Source organism: Sceloporus occidentalis, unplaced genomic scaffold (genome assembly GCF_023333645.1).
Source record: "Sceloporus occidentalis isolate IW3139 unplaced genomic scaffold, rSceOcc1.0.p SCAF_1, whole genome shotgun sequence".
NCBI lineage: Eukaryota > Metazoa > Chordata > Lepidosauria > Squamata > Phrynosomatidae > Sceloporus > Sceloporus occidentalis.
Window position 1 is genome coordinate 175,327,967 of NW_028316981.1, and position 23,097 is coordinate 175,351,063.

A 23,097-nucleotide genomic window follows, 5' to 3' on the forward strand; every position below is an offset into this window, starting at 1 on the left:
CCCCCTATTTTCACAGATTTCGTGCCTGCAGTCTTGGTCTTTCATGGACCGACAAGTGGGGAGAGTTAAAATGGCATGTGCATCTGCAGCGTATGGCCATTCACGCAAATGGGGCTTGAAAATTTGCAAATTTCCATGGGGGGGGGCATCTGGAACAGATCCCCCACGAAAAAGGAGGGATGACTGTACATGAATGAGCAAATGAAAATATGCACACTAAACAAAATACTTTGGTGCATATACTGCATTGAGGAAGGGGAGACATCTACATGTAGATGTAAAGGAGGTCACAAGGGTAAAAAGCCTGAGAATCATTGGGTTAGATGTACCCAGCTCCCTTTGTTTTCTCATGATTTTTAACTAATCCCCACTCATTTGACTATCCCATAGGGTCTGCCTGGTCCCCAAGGTCCTGTTGGACTTCCAGGTGAAAAGGTAAGTTGGACCCAAGGAGCATCTAGTTTAGCCATGGAATCAAGTTCAGGCTTACTATGCAGCTGATATGAAACTGCTGTTTCAGGGAATATTTTGGGGGACTGCTTTAGCGTAGACTGAGATTATGTTTGTTTGGGATGGGATGTTGCTAAACTAAACCAGCATATACCCAGTTACAAACCACCAGTTGTTATAGCCAGGATTTGTCCATGGCTTGGAAGTAGTCTTATGAGTAAAAACATTATGTGCAGCACATTTTGGGATAATGAATTTGAAAACATTTCCTTTACAAAACACTCTAATGACCAAGAATGTAATTTTTTAATATATGAGTAGGACTTACATGCTGCCTTTTGGAGAGCAAAATGCTTTTTTGATATATTTTTTAAAATGTTGAGATATCTCATTTCCTTTTTATGATTGCCTCCCCCCCACCCCCAAAAAAGAATTAAAGTTACCAAAAAGATAGTGAGCAATCTAACAGGCAATTTACAATAAAAATTGTGAAACATCAGCAAAAAGAAGTTATCAGGATATGTGTGTCAGCTTATAGTGAAGTATCTATAACAAGTTATTTTTAAAAGTAATGTGTATTTGCCCCTTGTTGGCCATTTGGGTTAGTATGACAAAGGAAGAGCTTATGGAATCATTTCTCTCATTTCAGACACCTAAATGTTGCAGCTCAGGTTTGCTTGCCTTCAGCAAGCCAGGGCTCAAATAAACTCTTTTTGACCATCCTTTTCATCCTCTGTAGGGTCCACCAGGAAAACGAGGAATACCAGGACTTGCTGGGATGGATGGCCCTCCGGTAAATACTTCCTTAGTGACTATGTATTCATTTATTGTATTTTAAAATCACTCACTAACCCACTAAGTTCTCCAAAACCACAAAAATACTATTAAACCAAAAATACCAAAGATGTTTTATTCCTCAAATTTAGTCCTTAAAGTCCTTAAAGAAGGCACAGTAGGTGCCTTCTTCTGCAGTAGATACAACCTGTTGGGGGCACTTACATACATGCACATACAAATTCTGTATCTCATTATGAAACACTAAACCTGGTTCCATGGTCTTTTCTCTCTTTGTAGGGAAATGGTGGGAAATTTAGGTCTTCGGTATACAAAAAAGAGTGTAATAATAGCATTCAATTTTGCTATTTCCCAAATACCCATTTTTTTCTTTTAAGATTGTGAAGGAGAAACTACCAACCCACAAAAATATAAAATTGAAGAAATCCCTATCCCTCAAACCACCCTATCAGTGGTAACCACTTTAATAGTGTAATGTGTTCACAATACCCATAAAAGCAATAGGAATATACCACTGTTTTTTGCATATTCCCAGCCTAGTGGCTTTTCTTGTTGAAAAGCTGGGCATCTTTAATATCTAATCTTCAATCAGATCTCTTAAGCACCATTCAGTTGTTTCTTTTATCTTGTTTTTCAGGGTCATCCTGGAAGAGAAGGACCAGCTGGGGAGAAAGGAGCCCAGGTAAAACGTAGAGTTAGTCAGAAAGAGGAATTAGGTCCTGAGGTGGAATTTGGAGCATATAGAATAGAGATGGACATCCCTCTTTTCCCCCTCCCCCTTGCTAAGAACTCAGACATAAAGTGCAAATTAGAACATCTGAATAGCTTCTTCAAGGAGTGTTTTGGAATATGACATTTAAAAATCTTTCCTTTTTCAGGGTCCATCTGGTGCAGCAGGACCAATAGGTTACCCTGGTCCCCGGGGAGTCAAGGTAAGTGTTTGTCATTGCTGGCTAGCCAAGAATGAAACTCTGGATTAGGCTTTCTCTCTACTATCTACTCCCCATCCAGTCATTATTAGGACCCTTGCAGTCCTACCAATGTATGTTGGAAAGTTGCACGGAAATTTACACTAGCTACTTACAAGCTGAGTGCCAGCGTGGCATAGTGGTTTGAGTGTTGGACTGTGGAGTTTATCACATGGGGGAAATCCCATGCAAAAACGGGGGTTTAAATTGGAAAAAAAATCCTGCAAAAGCTGTTGATTTTCACACTATGTCATTGTTAAACTAATGTTAACCCGAATAGAAAGTGGAGGGAAAGTAAACAAAAGCTGCTCCTTTTCACATTCAGAAAATCCTGAAAGTAAAAAGGAGAGGCTTTTGTTTACTTTCCATTCCGGTTGATACAACTTTAATAACAATGTGTAAAAACCAACCCACTTTTGCAGGTTTTTTCTACCTTTTTAATCCTGTTTTTGCATGGGATTTCCCTCATGTGATTACCTCCTATGACTTTGGAGATCAGGGTTCAATTCTCAGCTTGGCCATGAAATCCACTGGGTAACCTTGGGCAAGTCACACTCTCTCAGTCTTTTACCTGACTGTTTAGCCCCATCTTTCCAGCCTTGCTTGCCACTCATGTTGTACTAGATTTGTCATAACTCCATGGTTTCCTCTTACCAAGTGGCAGAAAATGTTACCCTTTAAGACTACCAGCCAGAATTCCTAGATGGCTGGAGGTTTCCTATAGTGGTAGAATAAACAAATAATAATCCCAAGTTCATCTTGTAATATGGCTTCTGTGTCAGCCCAAGATGCTGACTTTTTGCCTTTTGTTAACATTGTCATTCCTTCCCATTCTTCTTCAGGGGGCTTTTGGAGTGAGGGGCCTGAAAGGCAGCAAAGGTGAGAAGGTAAGTCTCCAACAGGAGGGTGAGGTTTTGGTACTGGACAAGAGATGCAGGATGCAGGCGGATATTATCGCACGTAATTCGCTGGCACTACCACCAGGCAGCTGTATCCTGGCTGCAGGGATATAGCCAGGATTTTGGGAAGGGGGGGGGGGGGTCCAGACTAAGTACCTCCGAGTTAGGCGCTCTCTCCCACCACCTACTCTTCTTCGTGGTGGCTGACCAGGCTGAAGGGGGGGTCTGGACCCCACAGACCCCCCCCCCCTCCCCAGCTACATCACTGCTGGCTGCATCCTGGGTCCCAGCCACACTTTGAAGGCCACTTTTCAAAGTCAGAAAGCTCCTGGCTTTGTAAAGCAGCCTCAGAGGTGTGGCAGGGACCGGGGATGCAGCTTCCCAGCAGCAGCAGTGGCAAATTATATGTGATAATACCTGCTTGCATCCTGCAACCTGGCTGCATCCCATTAGGGAGCAGTAGGGTTATTTGTCAATGTGATAATCTCCCTTGTCTGTCACTACCTTTCTGTTTTTATAGGGTGAAGATGGATTCCCTGGCTTCAAGGGTGATATGGGGCCAAAAGGTGATCGGGTGAGCAATATTCTTCCTGGTATTACAATAGTAAAGAGCCTGTGTGGTGTAGTTGTTTGAGTGTTGAATTTGGACTCCAGGGAATCCAGGGTCTAAATCTACAGCCACCTATGAAAACCCATGGAAATCTTAAGCTGCAACTAAGTTCTAAACTAAGCTCATTTGATAGAGAAAGAACAGGTTTAAGAGATCCCAAGATAAGAAAACCTAACAAGCAGGGGAAGAATCAAGTACCTCTTTCCCTGCCCCCCACACTGATTCTTGCTTCCAGTTTGCCTTATGTGGAAATGATGGAGCTTCCAGTACACTTCCATGTACCTTGCAGAGCTTTTAAAAAGGGTACCCCTGCATACTGGGCTTTAAGAAATCCCAAATGCCCCCCCCCCCCCCCCATGACAATGGTACTAAGAATTGGTACCAAGCATGTCACTCCCTTAGATGAAAGCATGCAGGCTGCATCAAATGCAAGCATTAATGCATGCTCACCCCTCTCATTTTCTCCACTATTCCAATTGTCCTACTGAGGATCCACTAAATTACAGACCTGAGTTGTTATTTTTTCACTCCTAATTCTACAGCCACTACTAGGTGTGATTTTCTTAATCCCTTCATTTTTGGACAGGGTAATGCTGGCGCATTGGGTATGCGTGGCGAAGATGGCCCAGAAGGACTGAAAGGCCAGGCGGGACCAGTTGGGGAAGCAGGGTCTTCTGGCCCAGCTGGAGAAAAGGTGAGCAACTAACCAATCAGCCTATGTTTGTCTGTTATTTAGGGAAACAGGGAACTTATATGTTCATCTTGTCCAGTTTTGTCTATTCTAGTGTTACCATAGATTGAAAAGAAAAAAAGAGGACACATTTACCAACTAACTACTTCAAATCATTGATTGCTATAACTCTTGTTTTAAATACCCTTACTATATAAACTGTGGTTAATATTCCTAATCTCTAGACAAAGATGGCAAGATGGCAATTAGGAGGTAGCAGCAGCAGGCAGGGGGCAAAGCAGCAGTAGACATTTTAAAAATCCTTGAACATTTTAGAAATCTACCCTGAGAGAAATTTTAGTTCTGAAGAAGAAGACAGACCCAGGGAAAGGAGGACATATGGTAACTGAGAGCCAGCGTAGTATAGTTGTTTGAGTGTTGGAGGTCAGGGTTTGATTCCCTACTCAGCCATGGAGAATGACTGGGTAGCGTTGGGCAAGTCACGCACACTCAGCCCCAGAGAACTCCATTATAGGTTCACCATAAGTCAGAAATGATTTGAAGGCACACAACAACAGCAGCAGCAACAACAACAACAACATCTGCTGTTAGTGGAACAATTCTTTTCATCTCCTGCAATCTGACTTTTAAAATGATGACTTGAAAAATGCTTGCAGTTGAATTTGGGATTTCTCTAGGCAACCATGAGCTCTACCACTGAATTCCAGTTGCTTCCTGTAAAGACATTTTATGTAGTCCCTCACTCCCAGGCAAATGAAGGCTCTGGTTTTTTTTTTCTTCCTGCAGGGCAAATTGGGAGTACCAGGCCTGCCTGGTTACCCTGGCCGCCAAGGACCTAAGGTAAGTGTGAGAAGAAGCTGGGATAAGGGGTGTCACTTTTGTACTTCTTGGTCATCTGTTCCACTCAACCTGCATTATTTTTTGCACAGGGCTCAACTGGATTTCCTGGGCCTCTGGGTTTCATTGGAGAAAAAGGCAAACGGGTGAGTAGAATGGAGGGGAATTAGGAAAGGCTGTTCCAAATTCAGCAGAGGGAGGAGGTTAGGGTGTGCAGGATTGGGAGGGAATTTGGGATCAAATTAAGATAGATTAAAGAAAGAAGTACATCAGAGCATGTGTAGAGCTATTCACAATTTCCACTGCTACAATAAGCCCTTATATATATTAGACCAGCCTCAAAAGAAGGCATGATTTTCAAGTATAGACCTGCATCTAGGCACTTTTAATCTTAGCTGTCAGAGTACTCCTTCCACACTGCTCCATGCCTGATTTGTTTGTATATTCAAGAGGTGAATCAGAGTATAGAGTTGGCTGAAAGAAAGACCACATCCCATGACAAGATGAGACTTTTTGATTTAAGATCTCTTTTGTTCAAGGGTAAGAGGTCATACAACACATGCCAAATTTGTTACTGTGCATGCCCTAGAGGGGAGGGGAAATGGGGGTCATTTTTTCTGACCCTGAGTCCTTCCAGGGACTGCAAAGACTACCAAAAATTGTCAAAGGGGAAAAAACACTGCTGGTTTTAAGAACTTTTTTTTTTTTAAAAAAAAGATTAAACTATTCAAAGGAGCTTGCAACCTTTTTCTTAGATATGTAGTACCCGGGAAGCTTCCAAAAGAAGCAATTCACTTTTGGATTTTTCAAACCATTGGGAGAGAAGGCACCTGCTCACCCTCTTGTATTGTAAGGGTGGCAAATGTGGCCCTTCAACTGTTTGTGTATCTGGATGATGCTGACAGAAGTAATGCTACAGAACATTTGGGCTAGAAGTAACTCAAGGACATATGCATAATTTAGACTACAGATGCAGGGCAAAAAAAAGTCACCATTGTGAAATGGATGTATTCTGCTGATAGTGGTAGACAAGGATTGTTCAGACGGCATGTTTATCGGTGTCTTGGCTTTTCAATTTGCACATCATGCATTGTGGTTGTGCATCCTATACTTTGCAATATGATTGTGCATCCTGTACATTGCATTGTTTTTAAACATTGCAACTTTGATCCCATACTTTCCATTATAGTTGTGCATCATGTGTTGGGTATGCACAGTGACACTGAGTCATTAACATGCGGGCTGTGCAAAGTTGCTATTCAGCATGGGGTTGTGTAGTGCTGCGGTGGTGTATGTCTGCTTGCAGGCATTTATGCTATGCTATAGAGGTAATGGATTAACATGCTGAAGAGCCACAGTTGTCCATCTGTGTTATAACGTACCATCTAGGATGAGGTGTAGATACCCTAACTTCATTTGTGTTTCTTTCCCATTGTTTCTTATTTCATTTCATTTTCTCTTTTCTCTTTTTTTGCCTTTTCAGGGCAAAGCTGGCCAAGCTGGGCAGACTGGACAACGTGGTCCCTCGGTGAGCTTTCATCTGACATGGCTCCACTGGGATCCTTGTATTGATAGAATTTCCAGTTGTGTTCATGGATACAAAATGACATTAAATGCTGTTTGGCTAAAATAGATTCATTTGTATTTAAATCTGATATGGCCACAGCTACCTGTTTTAAAAAATGTGAAAACATTGACATGAGAGGGTGAAAATGGGTATGATGGGGAGAGCAAAATACTGGGGCTCTGATCTCTTTTGTAAATAGTGTTGTGACACAGACAGGTTGTAGGCCTCTTAGACAGGGGCTAATGTGCCCCCCTTGATTCTGATGTCTACCCATGGGTTATAGGCAGAGAAAAGATGCTATAGATTCCAGGTTCATACAACCAGATAGGAGACTATACACTTAACATTACCAGATGGTAAACACAAAAACCATATAGACTACATAATTGGAAGTGGAAGATGGATAAGCTCTATCCCTGTGACCAAAACCAGACCAGGAGCTGATTGTGGCACAGATCACAGAACTGTTCAAAAGAAAAATCAGAGTCAAGATGAAGAAGAAGGCAAAAACCCTCATTATACCAAAATATGTTCTGAATAACATTTCACTAACAATGTAAAAAACAGATTTGAACTACTGAGCATAATCGACCGGGAATCTGAAGAACTGTAGACAAAAGTCAAAGACATAATTAAAGACAAATGCAAGAAGACACTAACAAAGGACAAAAAGAAAGATAAGAAGCAATGGATGGGGGATGAAACACTCCGAGCAGTAAGAAAAAGAAGGAAAGCAAAGCAAAGGGAGATGGGAACAAACCAGAAGTATAAACACATCTGTGCAACATCTGATGCACAGGGATAAGGAGAAATACTACAATGACCAATGCAGAGAAATAGAAGACAACAATAAAAAGAAAGAGAGCTCTCTACCAAAAAAATAAAAAAATAAAAAAAAATCCATGATATTAAATCCAACTTCAAACCAAAGACAGGGATGCTATATGGAGGAAATAAAGAATATAACGCAGGAGCAAGAAGACATAAAAAGACACTGGGAGCAATGCACAGAAGAGTTATACAAAAGGGAATAAATGGCAGTTGGAATGAAGAGCCATATGAAGATGAACCCCAAATTCTAAGAAGCAAAGTGGAGTCTGTATTAAAGAAATTGGGAATATTTAGTCTGAATCGTATGCACACCTTCCCACGAAAAACAGTGGAATTTATCTCCTAATAAGCATGAAACAGTGTAGAGCAGGGGTTCGCAACCTGTGGTCTGAGAAGCCCTTAGTGCTCTGCATGCACTTTCCAGGTGTTCCGCGGCTGCTCCAGGAAAATGAAAGAAATAAAAATTGAATGCTATTAAATAATAAGAATATATTCTCATGTATACTCCTAAACAACATTAACTTTTAAGACAAAAAGGTAGGCCTCTTAGGGGCTCTGCAATAGAAATGAGGGCTCTGTGAGTCAAAAAGGTTGGGAACCCCTGGTGTAGAGAATCCAGGCAGTTCAAAATCTTGGCATTTTCCTTCTCCTCTGCCTCCTCTTCTTTTTTGGTTATTTTGTTTTGTTTTGTTTTTGTTTTGGAATTTGGGAGGAAAATGTGTTTCTGTTTTTTGCTCCAGATGCCACTTAGGAAGGTAGAAGCTGTGTCTCCAATGGAAACCTTTCCTTAAAATTTTTACTTGCCATGCCCCTGTCCTGGTTTTGCACTGGCTTGCCCATTTGTGCCTTTTGGTTTGTAAAGAAAAAGAAAGAAAGAAAGAAAAGAAAGAAAAGAAAGAAAGAAAGAAAAGGAGGGTCTTATGCACAAAGCTGAATGAGCGAACAGGTGTGATGTACCAATTTTTTAAGAAAAGAAAAATCTACTTGGTTGGCTTCCTGCCTGGCTGGCTTAGCTTGAAAGTGAGGAATACTGTGGAAGCAACCAAAGGTTTGCATATATAACAAAACAAAACACAAAGCCTCATTGGTTTGTGCTGTCTTGAAAGCACCATCTAATCCACATTCACAGATAGTAGTACTCTGAAAGCTTCATCCTTTCTCCCAGGGGCCTCCAGGTGAGCGTGGTATGCCAGGAGCCACAGGAAAACCAGGACCAAAGGTATTTTTGTTTTCTGTCCATATGGTAAAGGGCATTTTTAATTGCTTATTGTAGTGCACGTGTCTGTCTCTTTGTCTCACTAGTTATACTTAATGTTCTCTACCTGAACACAGCACCATTTTCCTGCATCATTTATGTGTAAGGACTCATGACAGGGTCTTCTTCAGGAACAGCCCTTAGGCACACTGGCCTGGCTGTCTTGAAACTCCTTCCTTTTTCTCCACTCGCAACTCTCTGACTATTACATAATCCCAAAAGTGCTGAATAGGCACATAAAAACATTGGAAATGTTCTCATTCTCAAAGAGAAAATGTGGCTCATGACATTGGGATACTTCACTGAAAGAATTCTCAACTGTTGCAAGATTCTTCACCTTTGCACAAAAGCAGAATGATGAGTGGGGTTTTTTTTATTACAATATATTTGTGTAAAACATGGTATTTTATGAGGAAACAGGTTTTTTTTTTCACCATAAAAACATGGAATTTACACCAGAATGCCCCTAAATAAGGACAGAGACAGAGACAGAGACTGAAATTGAAAAATTTTATTCACATGTGCAAAATTGAAATAAATAGAGCTTTACATCTCTAGTGATGAACTGACTTTCAGTAAGGAAGCTGAGAAGCAGTCTGTGCAGGAAGCTAAATTACACGGTACAACAAAATTCCTGGGACTGTACTGTTTCAGATTCAAGTTGGCAACTGCATGTCCGAATGTTTTCCCACATTGCATCCACAAGGACAAAATCTTCCATGACCATAGAAAGCAATAACATTAGGGAGAAGAATAAGCTGCAGCTCTCTTCCTGTTGTGCTTTTCATGGGCAGGAAAGTTTTGACCAGAAAATCCAAAGATGCTATCCAGAACTGTGTAGTCTCAGGAACTCTTCCCCATGGGGTTTATCTGAATAGAGAAATGGTCTGACTTGGGTCCTGTCTGCACTGGTCAAATAACATGACTTGCTTCTGTACTCTCAGCAAGGAGACTGGACAGAGAGACTGGAACCCAAACCCTGGTTCTGGTATGAACAGACCAGACCATGTCCACCCTTTTCTGCACCAGAACTGGACTGTACCCCTTTAAAAATGTATTAAAATACCTCCCTTTTTTGTTCTGGATTTTCCTGGAAGATCCAGAGCCCTCTGTTCAAATGCAGGGCAGTGGGGTTTGAAATGCATCATGCTGTGCTGCCCAGCGCACCTGCTGCTGCCATGGTTTGCTTAGAGGTCAGAACAAGTCATGCAACCATGGTGATTGTAACTGGGCACCTCATTCTGACATCAGAGTGAAGTTATACACAGTGGTGGACAGGCCAGTTGGCACAGCAATACACATACACGAACAGTTGTCTGGCATTGGTATGGAGGATGAAGTAATATGGGGAGTTCTGAGCAACTCCAGGGCCAGGATACTCTGAGCTGCCTCTGGAGTATCCTGGCCAGTGCAGGAAGGATCTTGAATTCCTAGCCCCCAGTGCCTTCAGCCTCATTCCACTGGAGGCATTTTATTTTATAGTCCCTAACACCTATGTGTCCTGCCTTCTTAGTCATTATTTTCTTCCTACAGGGTGACCCTGGTCATGATGGAGCCCCTGGGATTGCAGGGGAAAGGGTGAGTCAAATAATCAAAGTCTTTATGATGAGGCAAAGTTTGGGATATTTTGGCTTGGGAGAATTCAGCTTTGCTGTGTGACAATAATCTGTCACAGGGATCTGTCATCATGATATCATAGAGCCCATGGCAGCATAAAGGCCCCTGGAGGCAGGGAAGTATTTCTTCAGATAACAAGGTGGAATTAACAAGACTTGACTCGAAAAGTAAAATGGAGTGCTGCTAGTGAAGTCTAAGCTCTCGTGTGATATCATGTGTAAGCTGTGATGGAGTGAGTGTGAGAAGAAGGAGGCAAGAGGCAAAGCAAGCAAGCTAAAGGAAGCATCTCACAGTGACTGTCCCCCCTCTCTTTCCACAGGGTCCTACCGGTCCACAAGGTTCCAATGGATTTCCAGGGCCTAAAGGGCCACCCGTAAGTACTCCATTGCTCTTCTGCTTAGATTCCTAGCTGACTAGAACCAAGTGAAATCGGAAAACAGGCTTCCTCCCATGAGACATTAGAACATAAAGGAGCATGGTGGTTCAAAGGTTGGGGAGAGTTGGTCTAGCCAATCTGGGTTTACATTTGTATTGCACAAATGTAGAAAGCAAAACCACTATAGGAAACAGAATCATAGAGTTGCATTGCACATTTTCAGAGAGCAAAACCCACTATAAAAACATAGAATCATAGAATCCTAGATCACAAAGGCCATCCAGGTCAACCTCCTGCCATGCAGGAAGACACAATCAAAGCACTCCTGATAGACAGCCATTGAGCCTCTGTTGAAAAACCTCCAAAGAAGGAAATCACTATGCTGCAAGGTAGTGCATTCCACTGTTGAACAGCTCTTACCATGAGGAAATTCTTCCTAATGTTTAGGTGGAACCTCTTTTCCTGAAAGAATAGTCTGTCCTTTACACAATTGTTCCTGTGAGCCCAAGCAAGTAGAAGAATGAGGTTTTGGTGATGACCAGACTAGATCACCGTTGACTTGGAGAGCAGGTGGTAGAACAGAAAGGATCAGGCTTTCTTCATTCATTGAGGAGTCACACCCTGCTCAATTTCTCTTGTAGAGGGAATGCTTTCAGGGCCACTTGCAGAATGGAGACTTGATCAGCTCACCAGTAAACTTTCAATTTTACCTATTCTCAGGTAGCCTCTAATATCAATGCCTCTAAACTGACTGAATGTCAACAGGTGTGCTTCTTGCTACTGATTGTAACATGTTTGTAAATGGGAAAGTGTGCAGATCTGGGAAAACATGGTGTTTTGACCTTAGGCATGAAGAGGAGCTTAAGTCAAACCCTCATTTTTCTACAAATGTAAGAAGAATTGAAGGGTCACAGATGGGAAAACAACAAAGATGACTTGCTAGGCAGGTACATTGTGGCACCTAAGTTATAAGCACTGGGCCCCATAAATCTGGGAGGTGATAGGGAAATACAATAAATAATTTATTAATTATATCATATCATATCATATATCAATGTGGGGTTAGATATTTGTATCCATGCTTCTGATTCTCCATAGTACGTTTTTAATACATATGGATCTAACAACCTGAAATCTGAAATATGGCTTTTTCACTTTGGTCCTTAGCTTACATCTCCTCTGATTTAGGGACAGGACAAAGAAACCTATATTTTCCCCTTCAAAACAAGGGGCACAAAAACTGCTATTTAGTGTGGATTGCTTGGATGTGAATAATGATGGACACAGCAGGGAGCAAAAGGGAACATCTGCTTCCCAAATGCTGCAGCAGCCCAAAGCTATCCTGCATATAGGTGGTCTGGGGAGGAGGTGTTTGTCTGTGCTTTTCCTAGAGATGGAAAGAATATTGAATAATAGACTTCTGGATGAGAACAGTCCTGGGCAGAGGAGAAACTATGTAGTTCAGGACTTAACTTTGCACGCACACATACAAATTAATGTTGGAGGCAAGTTACACAGAAAAGCAAGTTTCCTGCCCAGTAAGCATGACTTCCTGTGTAGAAAGTAGCATTTCTGTGCAGAAAAAATCTTGTTTTGTGCACTGAAAAATGCTATTCCTATGCAGGACACTCTCATTTGTTGCTTTTTTTTCACACAATATATCTTGAATTGTGAATAGTCCTTGAAAACTGCATTGTTTTCAAAGATCTGCTTATAGTGGAGACAAAAAGGGCAAAATCATTCATTTTTGCCTGAGAAAACAACATTTACGATTATTTCTATTCCTAGTGTCCTACTATTTTCGTCAGTGGTTTTCTTTTTATATTCCCACTCACTAAAATAAATATAAGGAATTTACCTGTACCAGTTGAGGCTGATATAGGTAAGTACTCACCTGGGTGTTCAAGAGAGCTTGGAAAAAATCTTTTTGGACTACAGTTCCCAGAATCTCCTACTCAGCATAGCCAGCTGTGGCCCCCGAAAAGCTCTGATCTTTATGCAGAAACAAGGGGTTTTGATTCATTAGATCCAAAGCTGCCCCTGTCACCATTTGCCCATTTCTAGGTTACTATTTTATGCTTCTAGTAGTAGGACTGTCAGGAAGCTGTTTGCTTGCAAATGGATTTTTTTTCAAACCTTTTGAGCTAAGAAAATTTGTCTCAATTGGAATTTGCCCCACCTCCATCATCATGTTTTATTTGCTGCTCCAGGCACTACTTTTTGACAAAACAAGTTTTATTTAAAACATTTAATTGCTTATTTAAGAGGTGGGGGCAGGGAGGAATACACTAAAGCATGTGCATTTTAATAGCTTGAAACATTCCTTTTGAAGCTTACTGCAGGAGACCAGGTAGCTGACTTACTACATCCTTGGTGAAAAGGTCCCTTATTAAAGATCTGTTTTATTCCTATCTTTGCTCCCTTCCCATCCCAGCCATGCCCCACCTGCAGAGCTTTGATGGGAAGCTCTCCTGCTGGGGTGTCTTCATGATTCTGAAGATTATTGCACTGCAAATCAGCCGGCCTAAACCTGGCTGAACCTGGGATGACATTTTTGAAAAATTTGCTAAGATCGGGTTTTATTGCACACCTGCGTGCTCAGTTCAGAGGCATTGCATCACAATCTTAGCCATCCCAAAACCAATGCATCCTTCTCTCATCCTTCTCAATGAACATTTTACTCCCATTCTTTACAAAGGATGGGAGAAGGATGGAATGGGTTTGGGATGGCTAAGATTGTGATGCAATGCCTCTGAACTGAGCATGCAGGTGTGCGATAAAACCCAATCTTAGCTAATTTTTCAAAACTTTCAGCCCATGCTCAGCCCAAACTCAGGCTGGCCAATTTGCCAGTGCGATAATCTCCTATGTCTTCTTGGTCAGATAAACAGTTATAGGAGTAAAAATGATGGACATCTGATCCTTTCAAGGCTTCAAAATATCCAGGCTTTTCTCAATTACTTGTTTTACATTTATTGCTTCATCACAACTCAGTTTATTAGCTCTGGTTCAGCTTGGGGTGTTTAACATGTGTTGCATTATGAAATGGCTGTTACTAAATGGTTTCACAATAACCCCATACCAGCAAGCTAAAAGAAAAAAAATTGAAGTCAGAGCCCTGGAGGAGAGCTGTCATTGTAGAGCAGACAAAGTCCGCTTGCATAAACTATGTTCCCATTCTCCTAAACATTCTGTTTTGTGTGTGTGTTTAAGAATGTGATTGCAACTCTCTAGGGGCATTTCAGATGCAAATGGTCTACCATAGCCATTGCCTGATTTTTAAAACAACTATTCTTTCTACTTCTAGGGCCCTGCTGGAAAGGATGGCTTACCTGGACATCCAGGTCAGCGTGGTGAACCAGTGAGTATCAATGAACAGAGCCCTGAGTGGTTTTAGCCACTCTGTTACAGATCTATATAAAGGTGTAGCTTTCTCTCTGCCTTCTTGTCTCCCGCATAACCATTTAGAGATTTCTTGCCTATATTATGCTGCTGCCTTCTCCATTTTACCTTAATGCACACACTAACACCCCCCCCAGCTTTCTCTTTACAGAATGCCTTTTGCCTTTCTTTTGAAGGAGATTGAAACGGATGTGATTTTTCTATCTGAGTCTAAGGTGACCAGTCCCTGAGAACTAGAAAAGGGCTGACCAGGATACAGCTGCACCTCTCCTTATGAAAGAGCAAGGCAATTTCTTGGGCAATTTGAGAGTTTTGGCTCCTACAGGAAGGAAGGCAAAATAGATCCCCTTCCCTCCGCACACATATAGAAGCCAGAAATAATACAGTTTGACACCACTTTAACTGCCATGGTTCAATGCTACAGTAATCTGGCATTTGTAGTTTTGTGAAATATTTAACTTTCTCTGTCAGAGAATTTTGGTGCCACAACAAACTACAGATCCCAGGATTCCATAGGATAGAGCCATGACAGTTAAAGCAGTGTCAAACTGCATTATTTCTGCCATGCAGATGCAGCTTCAATGTATCTCATGTCATCATTGGCAATGGGGCAGCATCTTCTTACACACCTGAATACTGCAGTCAGACACACAGCATTCTATCCTCTAATTCACTGTCATTCCACACCGCTTAGTACCTTATGTCTGAAGGCAACTCCTCACTTTGCCTAATAGCAGGGCTGGCTCAGAGCAGCATCATGAACATTGTCCATGAAGGTTTTCATTTTGGACATAGTGAATGTTTCATGTGTCCAGTGGATAATGAACTATAACTGAAATATTTGTAGGATTTCTTGCTTGATGCCACTTCCTTTTTGGATAGTAATATTTATTAGCCCCTCTTTCCTCTCCTTCCATCAGCAGGCAAAGACAGTGGCTTATAATTTATGTGGCAGAAAGGGTTTTTAATGGAGGTTGCATGCTTTCCTTTTATTTTATTTTCTAACTGTATTTTAATTGTGTTTTATAATATTTTAACTTTGTAATTTAAACATGTTTTTCTTTTTTAAAAAACTTGTAGAAATATTTTTCCCCACTTTACCCTGTTTATAATTGAATGTAAGCCATCTTGGCTCCTGTAAAAGGAGAAAGTCATATAAATACTGTAAATTTATTATTATTATTTAAATCATTACTTTAGGGATTTCATGGCAAAACTGGCCCACCAGGACCTGCTGGAGTCGTGGGACCACAGGTATGAGAAGATCTTTTCTTCCAGTTTTACTCATCGCTGGAATAATCTCCCATACAGGGAGAAAAATTGGATAGAAAGGAAATAAAATAATATTTTTAGTCAGGGCTTTGACCAGCTAACAAATATAGTAAAAAGACTTGTCTGAATGTTTGTGTGCAAACCAGTTTTGAGTGAGAAAATATGATTTTATATATAGAAATCAAGCTTTTGCACAGAAAATCTTGAGATATTTCAAGATGGTGGATCAACAGGGGTAGAGCTGGATTATGTGAGCCCTTTGGTTTATTGGTTTCCACCATACTAATTATACAATCTGTCATTATTAAAATTTCATATATTCCCTGTGTTTCCAGCACATTAAAATCCATGGGTTTCTTTGTGCTTTTGCAAAAAGGACTCATTTGGGAGAGTCTCAGACTGTGAATAGCCTTTGAAAGTGTGTCATTTTCTTTTTTTTCTCCCTCAGTGGGGAGAAATTTCTTGAAATTATTTGTTCACAAGAATTAAAGAAATGAAGATTTATTTCCCTATAGATTTCAGACTGAGCAAACCAGGCCAAGGGAGACACTAGGAGTCTATTACTTGTAGAGCCAAATTGTTCTAAGGAACTGACTTGGCGGCTAAAGTTTTGTGGGGTCTACTGTATCCCAGTTTCAGAATCAACTGACTGTTTTCCAGCCGTAAGACCAGCTGCTTCTATTCACTCTGGAACCATAGCTTTCAAAACATCCTTTATCCACAATACATTGTCTCAGTTATACCCTATATTAAGAACTGTTTTCTCACTTCCAATATGTTGGAGGGATGGTTTGAGGACAAGATCATGGGAAACTATTACACTCTAGATCAGGGTGAGCAATGGTGGAAGGGGGACTAGTGCCCATTTCTCAACCCAGATACCCTGGGATTCAGCAACATGACTAATGTGACTGGAAGTGATGTCATATGACTTCTGCATTTCAAGTGTTGTGGAATCTTGAAGGGGGGGGTTGTGGGAGCAAAACCAATGTGTTTTGTGATGCCTCAGGGCCATATTTGGCCCAAATTGCCTTTAAAAAAATAATTGTGTGTGTGTGTGGGGGGGGCCTTGGGACTTTGTGGGCTTCAACAGATTTTAGGAGCCACAAAGTAGGCCATTGGGCCCCATGTAGACTGTAGCTACACATACAGTACCTGTCCTTTAGATGGTGTTGAACTCCACTTCTCATGTCACATTGGGAATAGTAGTTCTTTAAAATCATGAGAGATTAAGGTTTCCAGCCTTAGATGTGAAGGAAGCCCCCTGGTTTATGTTTGGTGGCTGCCTCAACAATTCCAATCCACCTGCCCGTTTTTGGTCCCTGGCATGTTCTTAACATGTTACTGCATCTTCTTTGCATCACAGGGAAACTCAGGAGAAACTGGTCCCACAGGGGAGAGGGGCCACCCAGGCTCCCCTGGGCCCCCTGGCGAGCAAGGGTTGCCAGGTGCTGCTGGCAGGGAAGGTGCCAAGGTGAGTAGCAGAGGGACTTAATTATGTCATCACTACCAACAAGGAGGCAACAAGGGATGGAGCTTGGCTAGTACGGAATAGTGTTGCAAAACAGACCTCTACTTTATCCTCAGTGATCTACTGCAAGTATATCCAGAAAATGCTTCATGGGAGTTCAGTTGCATGCAGCAAGCACAATGACATCAGCGAGTTATTAAACTTGTTGGGATAACCTTATGACTGAAAAATCAAGAGGGATTGTTAATCTAAAACATGGTAGGGGCTGAGGCTGAGAGAGAGAGACTTGCCCAAGGTCACCCATTTGGTTTCCATGACCTAGCTGGGAATCACACCCTGGTCTCCAGAGTCACAGTCCAAACACTCAAACCACTATGCAGTTCAGCAAAATGCCACTGTAAATTGGACTGCACTGTGCAATATCAAAATCTCCCATATGCTAACATCAATTACAATAAAGCACAGTGCTCACAATGTTACTGGTGTACATTTGCAATTATTATTTAATGGGAAATTTTATAAGACCACATTCTCCACGATATGATAGCATATAACATGCAGTACCAAGTTAACTATTCAATATAGAAAGCAAGTTACAAACATATTTAAAAATGTTATGCCCAGTTCTCTTTACTTATCAGATCTACTGTAAAACTGTTTTCTAGCTAGAAGAAATGGGTACCATACAACAGATTTACAGATCTTTGAATACCCTTTTGGGATGTGTCTGGCAGACCAATGACATCTTAATCCACTGGAGATTTTACGTTTACCAATTTATCAATTCCAAATGCTTACTGTTAAGAAATTATTTAGATCTTCTGTGATACCCAAGAACAGCAACATCTGGTGTTTCTCTAACCAGTTATCTTCTAGAAATTATGTCCTCTTGTTGTTTGACCTTTAGAATGACAGAAGTCTCACCTTGATTTGGCAGAAGTTAATTAATTGACAAATTTGAGTAATCTGAGGGATAATCTAGGGAGTAATCTTGATATCCTTTATCTATGAAGGTCTTGGCTGTATATATTGTTTGTGTACAGATTACGATGTAGTGAAGAGAGTACTGAAAAGCACATTAAAAGCATCTTGCAATCAACAGAGTCATCATCTTAACTACATGTGCCACTACATCCCTAAGTTTACCTTTAATAGATAGTACTACAGTACTAGTACTACTACTAACTAGATAGTACTACTAGTAGATAGTATTACCTTTACCTTTAACTAGATAGTACTACTACTAACATTACTAATACAGTGGGCCTTCCCCTTACACGGGGATCTGTTTCGGATCCCTCCGCGCAAGGTGAAATCAGCGTATGCTGGAGCCCCATAAGAAGTAATGGTGGTTGTGCCTGCGGCACGCGCGTGCCATGGGCACATACTCCATTAGTACTTTCAGGGCACACAACGGGCTCTTCCAGCTCGGCTTTCAGTGTATGCTGAAGCCACTGTAGCCATAACTACACATTATTGCATTATTAGGTTTCTTATTATTCAAAATGTTCATAAACAGTTTTCAGTGTTTCGAAACAGAATTCTTCAATTGATTTGCCCATTAAAACCCATATCAGTTTGGCAATTTTGGCTAATTCAGCAACCTTAACAATCACCTCTGTCTTGTCTGGATTAAGTTTCTATTTGTTTGATCCCATCCAGTCCATTACTGATGACACATGTTGGTTTAGGACTGGGACAAACTCCTTGGATTATGGTGGAAATGAATAGTAGAGTTGGGTGTCATCCACATATTGATGTCACTGCTCCCCAAAAACTCCATATGTGCTCTCCCAGTAGTTTCCTATGTATGTTAAATAGTATAAGGGGTAAAACAGAACCTTGAGGGACCCCACAGGCAGAGATCAAATAGAATCTCCCACCCCCCCAGCACCACCTCCTGGGTTTGCCCCTGCAAGAAGGAACAGAGCCGCTGTTAAACAGTATGTCCAAGTCCCATTCCAGCATGGTGGCCAGGAAAAACTATGGTGAATGTTATCAAAAGCCACTGAGAGATCCAGCAGAACCAACAGGGGCACACTCCCTCATCTAGTTCCCTGCATAGGTCATCCATCAAGGTGACCAAAACTGTCTGGAGATTATTACATGGAGGAGGCAAGTGTCCTTCTCCTGTCCTTAACCCATAGTATTCGTGTGATCGAGGGGGGGGGGAGGAGATTATCACACACACTGTGCCCTTCTCCCATTCTTATCCTGTTCATAAACAGTAATGGACCTGTCATTGGGTATTAACATTTATACCAAGTGACGGGTCCATTACTGCTTACGGACGAGAGAAGAATGGGATAAGCACCTGAGAGTGTGATAATCTTTCCCCCGATCATGCAGTTAACAGCAGAAGGATGCTTGCCTCCCGTGTGATAATCTCCAGTGTCACATAACCAGGTTTGAAGCCAGATTGAAATGGATCTAGATCAGCGATTCGCAAACTTTGGTCCTCTATGTGTTTTAGACTTCAACACCCAGAAGCCCCAGACAGTTTGCCAACAGTCAAGAATTCTGGGAATTGAAATCCAACATATCTGGAGGATCAAAGAATGGGAACCACTGATCTCGATAATCTGTTGTATCCAGAAACTCCTGGAACTAGGAAACCACCACATTCTCCAATACCTTTGCCGAAAAATGGTAGATTGGACACTGGTCCATAATAATCCATTATAGGATGGCTTTTTCAACAAAGACCTCATAGCTGCCTCTATTAGGCAATTTATAACTCTGCCTTGCTGTAAGGGAGCATTACCTACCCCTTCTATCCACTCTGCCAGTTTCCTTCTGGCCTTTTTAATAAGCCAGGCAAGGTATACTATACATGTGTGGCCCTCACCTCTCCAAGGGTCCTGTCCAAATCCTCAGGCTGCAGAAATGGAAAAGTATTCAACAACAATGGGCAAGCAGCAGTCAAGGTTACATCCACTGGAACTGTATCAACTACAGCATCCAAGTCAGAGCAGATCTCAGTGATTTTATCTGCAAAGTGCTGTGCAAATTCTTCACAGTGGGCTGTTGAGTGGTCTGCTGCATTTTGTATTTGAAATCCACTTTAAACCAGAACATGCCCCAAACAGCTTTCTCTCTCTCTAAAGGAACGTTCATTGAGTCCAATTGAGTCCTGCCAGGCTTCTGGAGGAATTGAGTCCTGCCATTCAAATGTTGCTTTTTCTCCAGATCTAATTTGTCCAGTTGTAGTCTACCGAGATAATCTTCTGTGTCTGGGTCTTTTTTGTTGCCCTTCACATATAAATCTCTGCAGTGAACCTCAAAGGCTTTTAGTATTTTCAAATTATCCATTACATAATGATCTTTCTTCTTGATCTTTTTCGACCTTTCCTGCCTCAACATATAAGAGAGCTGTTTCCCGGGTCCATTTGCATTTTCCAAGTTTGATTGCTCTGCCAAATCAATATCTTAACTGTAATCCATTTAGCATTTTAGTTAACCTTATCTGTTTAGAGAACCCTCAAATGGTTTTAAAAGAGATGAGTTTGTAATCTGTGGTGGGCATTCCCGCAGCTCCAATGAAATAAGAGTATGATGATACTCAAACTACCCCCCACACACACACACATATCCCCTGTTTTCCATTCTAAAGAATTTGCATAGAAGCAGCACAGACAGAATGTAGAGGTGAGAAAAGGGAAAAGTTTATAGGAATGAAAGTGGCAGAAGATCATACCAGATTATAAATGCCTGCATCGTGATGACGAACCTTTTCTTCTAGGGTGATCCTGGACCCAGTGGTCTCCCAGGCAAGAATGGTCCTCCTGGAGTGAAAGGGTTCACTGGGGCTCGAGGACCTGCTGGAGAGACTGTGAGTGCTTGCCTTACATTGGTGAGGTAGTGGGTTATGGTTGCAATCGATTCAAAGCAGAAGCTAAAGCTTGGCCTGTAATGGGAATGGCTAGTCTTCCATCACATGTTGTTCTGTGCTTTGGGTCATCTGAAGAACCTTTCTGCTATGAAAGCTAGGTGTGTGCTCCATATTGCTAGGTATTATGCATCTGAATATTAGAGTTTGGGAACAAACTGGGAAGGAAAGAAGAAGGGCTGCCTAAGGGATTCCTAGGAGCTTCTGGTCAACCAATGCTGGAAATATAATTCTGGGTTAAGTGTGGATGTCATCAAATCTAATAGGGCGAAGTTTTTACATTCCTTTGTAAACCATGGCAAGTGACCTGTTAGAGCCATGAAACCTCTGATATTTCTACCAGGTCATTATAAGTTTTTGGTCTCCAATTCTTTTTTCATTATGGGAGAAACAGAGATAGCAGTCCAAGGGCAGCAGCTTCAAATGTCCAAGGCAGGAGTCGGCAACTTGGTGCCCTCCATATGTTTTTCACTAGAATTCCCATAATCTACAGGTAGACAAAATGTACATCCCATGGCCATGTTTGTGGCTCCCTGACTTCCATGGAGTCTTAGTGATGCCCTCCCATGGCAAAATATATTGTGGGGGAGGGGGTTAAAAATGTGGTTTTCCATTCCTTCTGACATCCAGGAGCAGTGATTTTCATATATAATGTCAACCAATCAATCACTTTATTTATACCTTGCTTTTTTCCTAATAGAAATACAGTTCAATAGAAATATAGTCCAACTACTTCAGGTCTCTTGAAAAAAAAATCTTACAATTCATGTCAATCTGTTTATTTTGATTGCCCCTGTAGGGACCAACTGGACTGAAAGGGGCTGAAGGGCCACCTGGTCCCCAGGGTCCTATGGTGAGTAGACTGGGATCTTGGAGGATGGTGGGGATACAGGTTTGTGTTAGATAGCTAATTGGTGTATGTGTGGAGCCTCTGTTAAAAGAACATGGAGGCTTGGAGCAGGAAACATAGAATCATAGAAGCGTAGAGTTAGAAGACACCACAAGGGCATCCAGTCCAACCCCCTGCCATGCAGGAACTCACAATCAAAGCATCCGCGACAGATTGCCATCCAGCCTCTGTTTACAGACCTCCAAAGAAGGAGACTCCACCACTCTCCATGGTAGTGTCTTCTGGTTCCTCCTAATGTTAATGTGGAATCTCTTTTCCTGTGGCCTACATCCATTGTTCCATGTTCTAGTCTCTGGAGCAACAGAAAATAAGCTTGCTCCATCTTCAGTGTGATATCCCTTCAAATACTTAAACAGGGCTATCATATCACCTCTTAACCATCTCTTTTCCAGGCTAAACATAGCCAGCTCCCTAAGTCTTTGCTCACTTTAGCAGTGATGTCACAGTAGGAGTTGATCTGGTAATAATGACCATGTCTAGCCTTGAGGAAAAGGCCTGGTGGAGAGAAGACTTTAAAGAAGGAGATGGTTATTTGTTGTTGCTGCTGCTGCTGTTGTCATTGTTCTACAGACTTTATGTGTTTTGTTGTAAAAACTCAATAAAAATTTAATTAGAAAAAAAGAGAAGGAGATGGCTAGACCAGTATAATATGTTCCCTTCCAACAGGGTCCTCCTGGTGAGCGAGGCCCCTCTGGAGCTGCTGGGGGCATTGGACTGCCAGGCCGAGGAGGTAACCAAGGTCCTCCTGGCCCTGCAGGGGAGAAAGGGGCACCGGTATGTACAGTCACCCCTTGCTACCAATGATACAAGACTTAATGGCTCAAACCTGGTTACACTTTTGGTAGAGAGAAAAGTGCTTCTGCTTAAGCTTAGAGATGCCCTTTATTTCTCCTTCACAGGTTTCCAGGATTTGAGTCTCAGCAAATCCTTATGTTTTTTGTTTTTACATCTCCACTACTAAGGAAGCCTTCATCCAAATCTGTCATCTGTGATTCTTGTCCTTATCTTGGTGTTATCCTTTTTGAAATGTCTCAGACCCTGGACTACTGCATACCTTTTGCAGTTCTTAGAAGGGTTTTAGAATATCCCACTGTATCCACACACTCCTCTTATTATTAGGCTGATATTTGAATATTTGGATGAAAGACTGGTTCATGTCTCTTAGGCCAGTGCTACTCAAAGAGGTGGTCAATGGATTGGTGCCAGACCATGAGACACCCATCGTGTTGCAGTGCTTAGAAGGGATTTGAAGGCATA

At 41.7% G+C, this 23,097-nt stretch overlaps 1 protein-coding gene across 1 annotated transcript in view; it reads left to right on the forward strand.

The window, feature by feature from the left end:
• The window catches only part of LOC149322778 (uncharacterized), a 164,878-nt gene that overhangs the window by 105,873 nt on the left and 35,908 nt on the right, over positions 1-23,097 (forward strand). Inside the window, exons 25-43 of the mRNA XM_089531722.1 lie at positions 391-435; positions 1,190-1,243; positions 1,883-1,927; positions 2,124-2,177; positions 3,056-3,100; positions 3,633-3,686; positions 4,309-4,416; positions 5,200-5,253; positions 5,343-5,396; positions 6,734-6,778; positions 8,814-8,867; positions 10,437-10,481; positions 10,840-10,893; positions 14,204-14,257; positions 15,499-15,552; positions 16,937-17,044; positions 20,784-20,873; positions 21,730-21,783; positions 22,507-22,614. Coding sequence (XP_089387848.1) covers positions 391-435; positions 1,190-1,243; positions 1,883-1,927; positions 2,124-2,177; positions 3,056-3,100; positions 3,633-3,686; positions 4,309-4,416; positions 5,200-5,253; positions 5,343-5,396; positions 6,734-6,778; positions 8,814-8,867; positions 10,437-10,481; positions 10,840-10,893; positions 14,204-14,257; positions 15,499-15,552; positions 16,937-17,044; positions 20,784-20,873; positions 21,730-21,783; positions 22,507-22,614 — 1,179 coding nt within the window. The remainder of the gene's footprint in view (positions 1-390; positions 436-1,189; positions 1,244-1,882; positions 1,928-2,123; positions 2,178-3,055; positions 3,101-3,632; positions 3,687-4,308; positions 4,417-5,199; positions 5,254-5,342; positions 5,397-6,733; positions 6,779-8,813; positions 8,868-10,436; positions 10,482-10,839; positions 10,894-14,203; positions 14,258-15,498; positions 15,553-16,936; positions 17,045-20,783; positions 20,874-21,729; positions 21,784-22,506; positions 22,615-23,097) is intronic.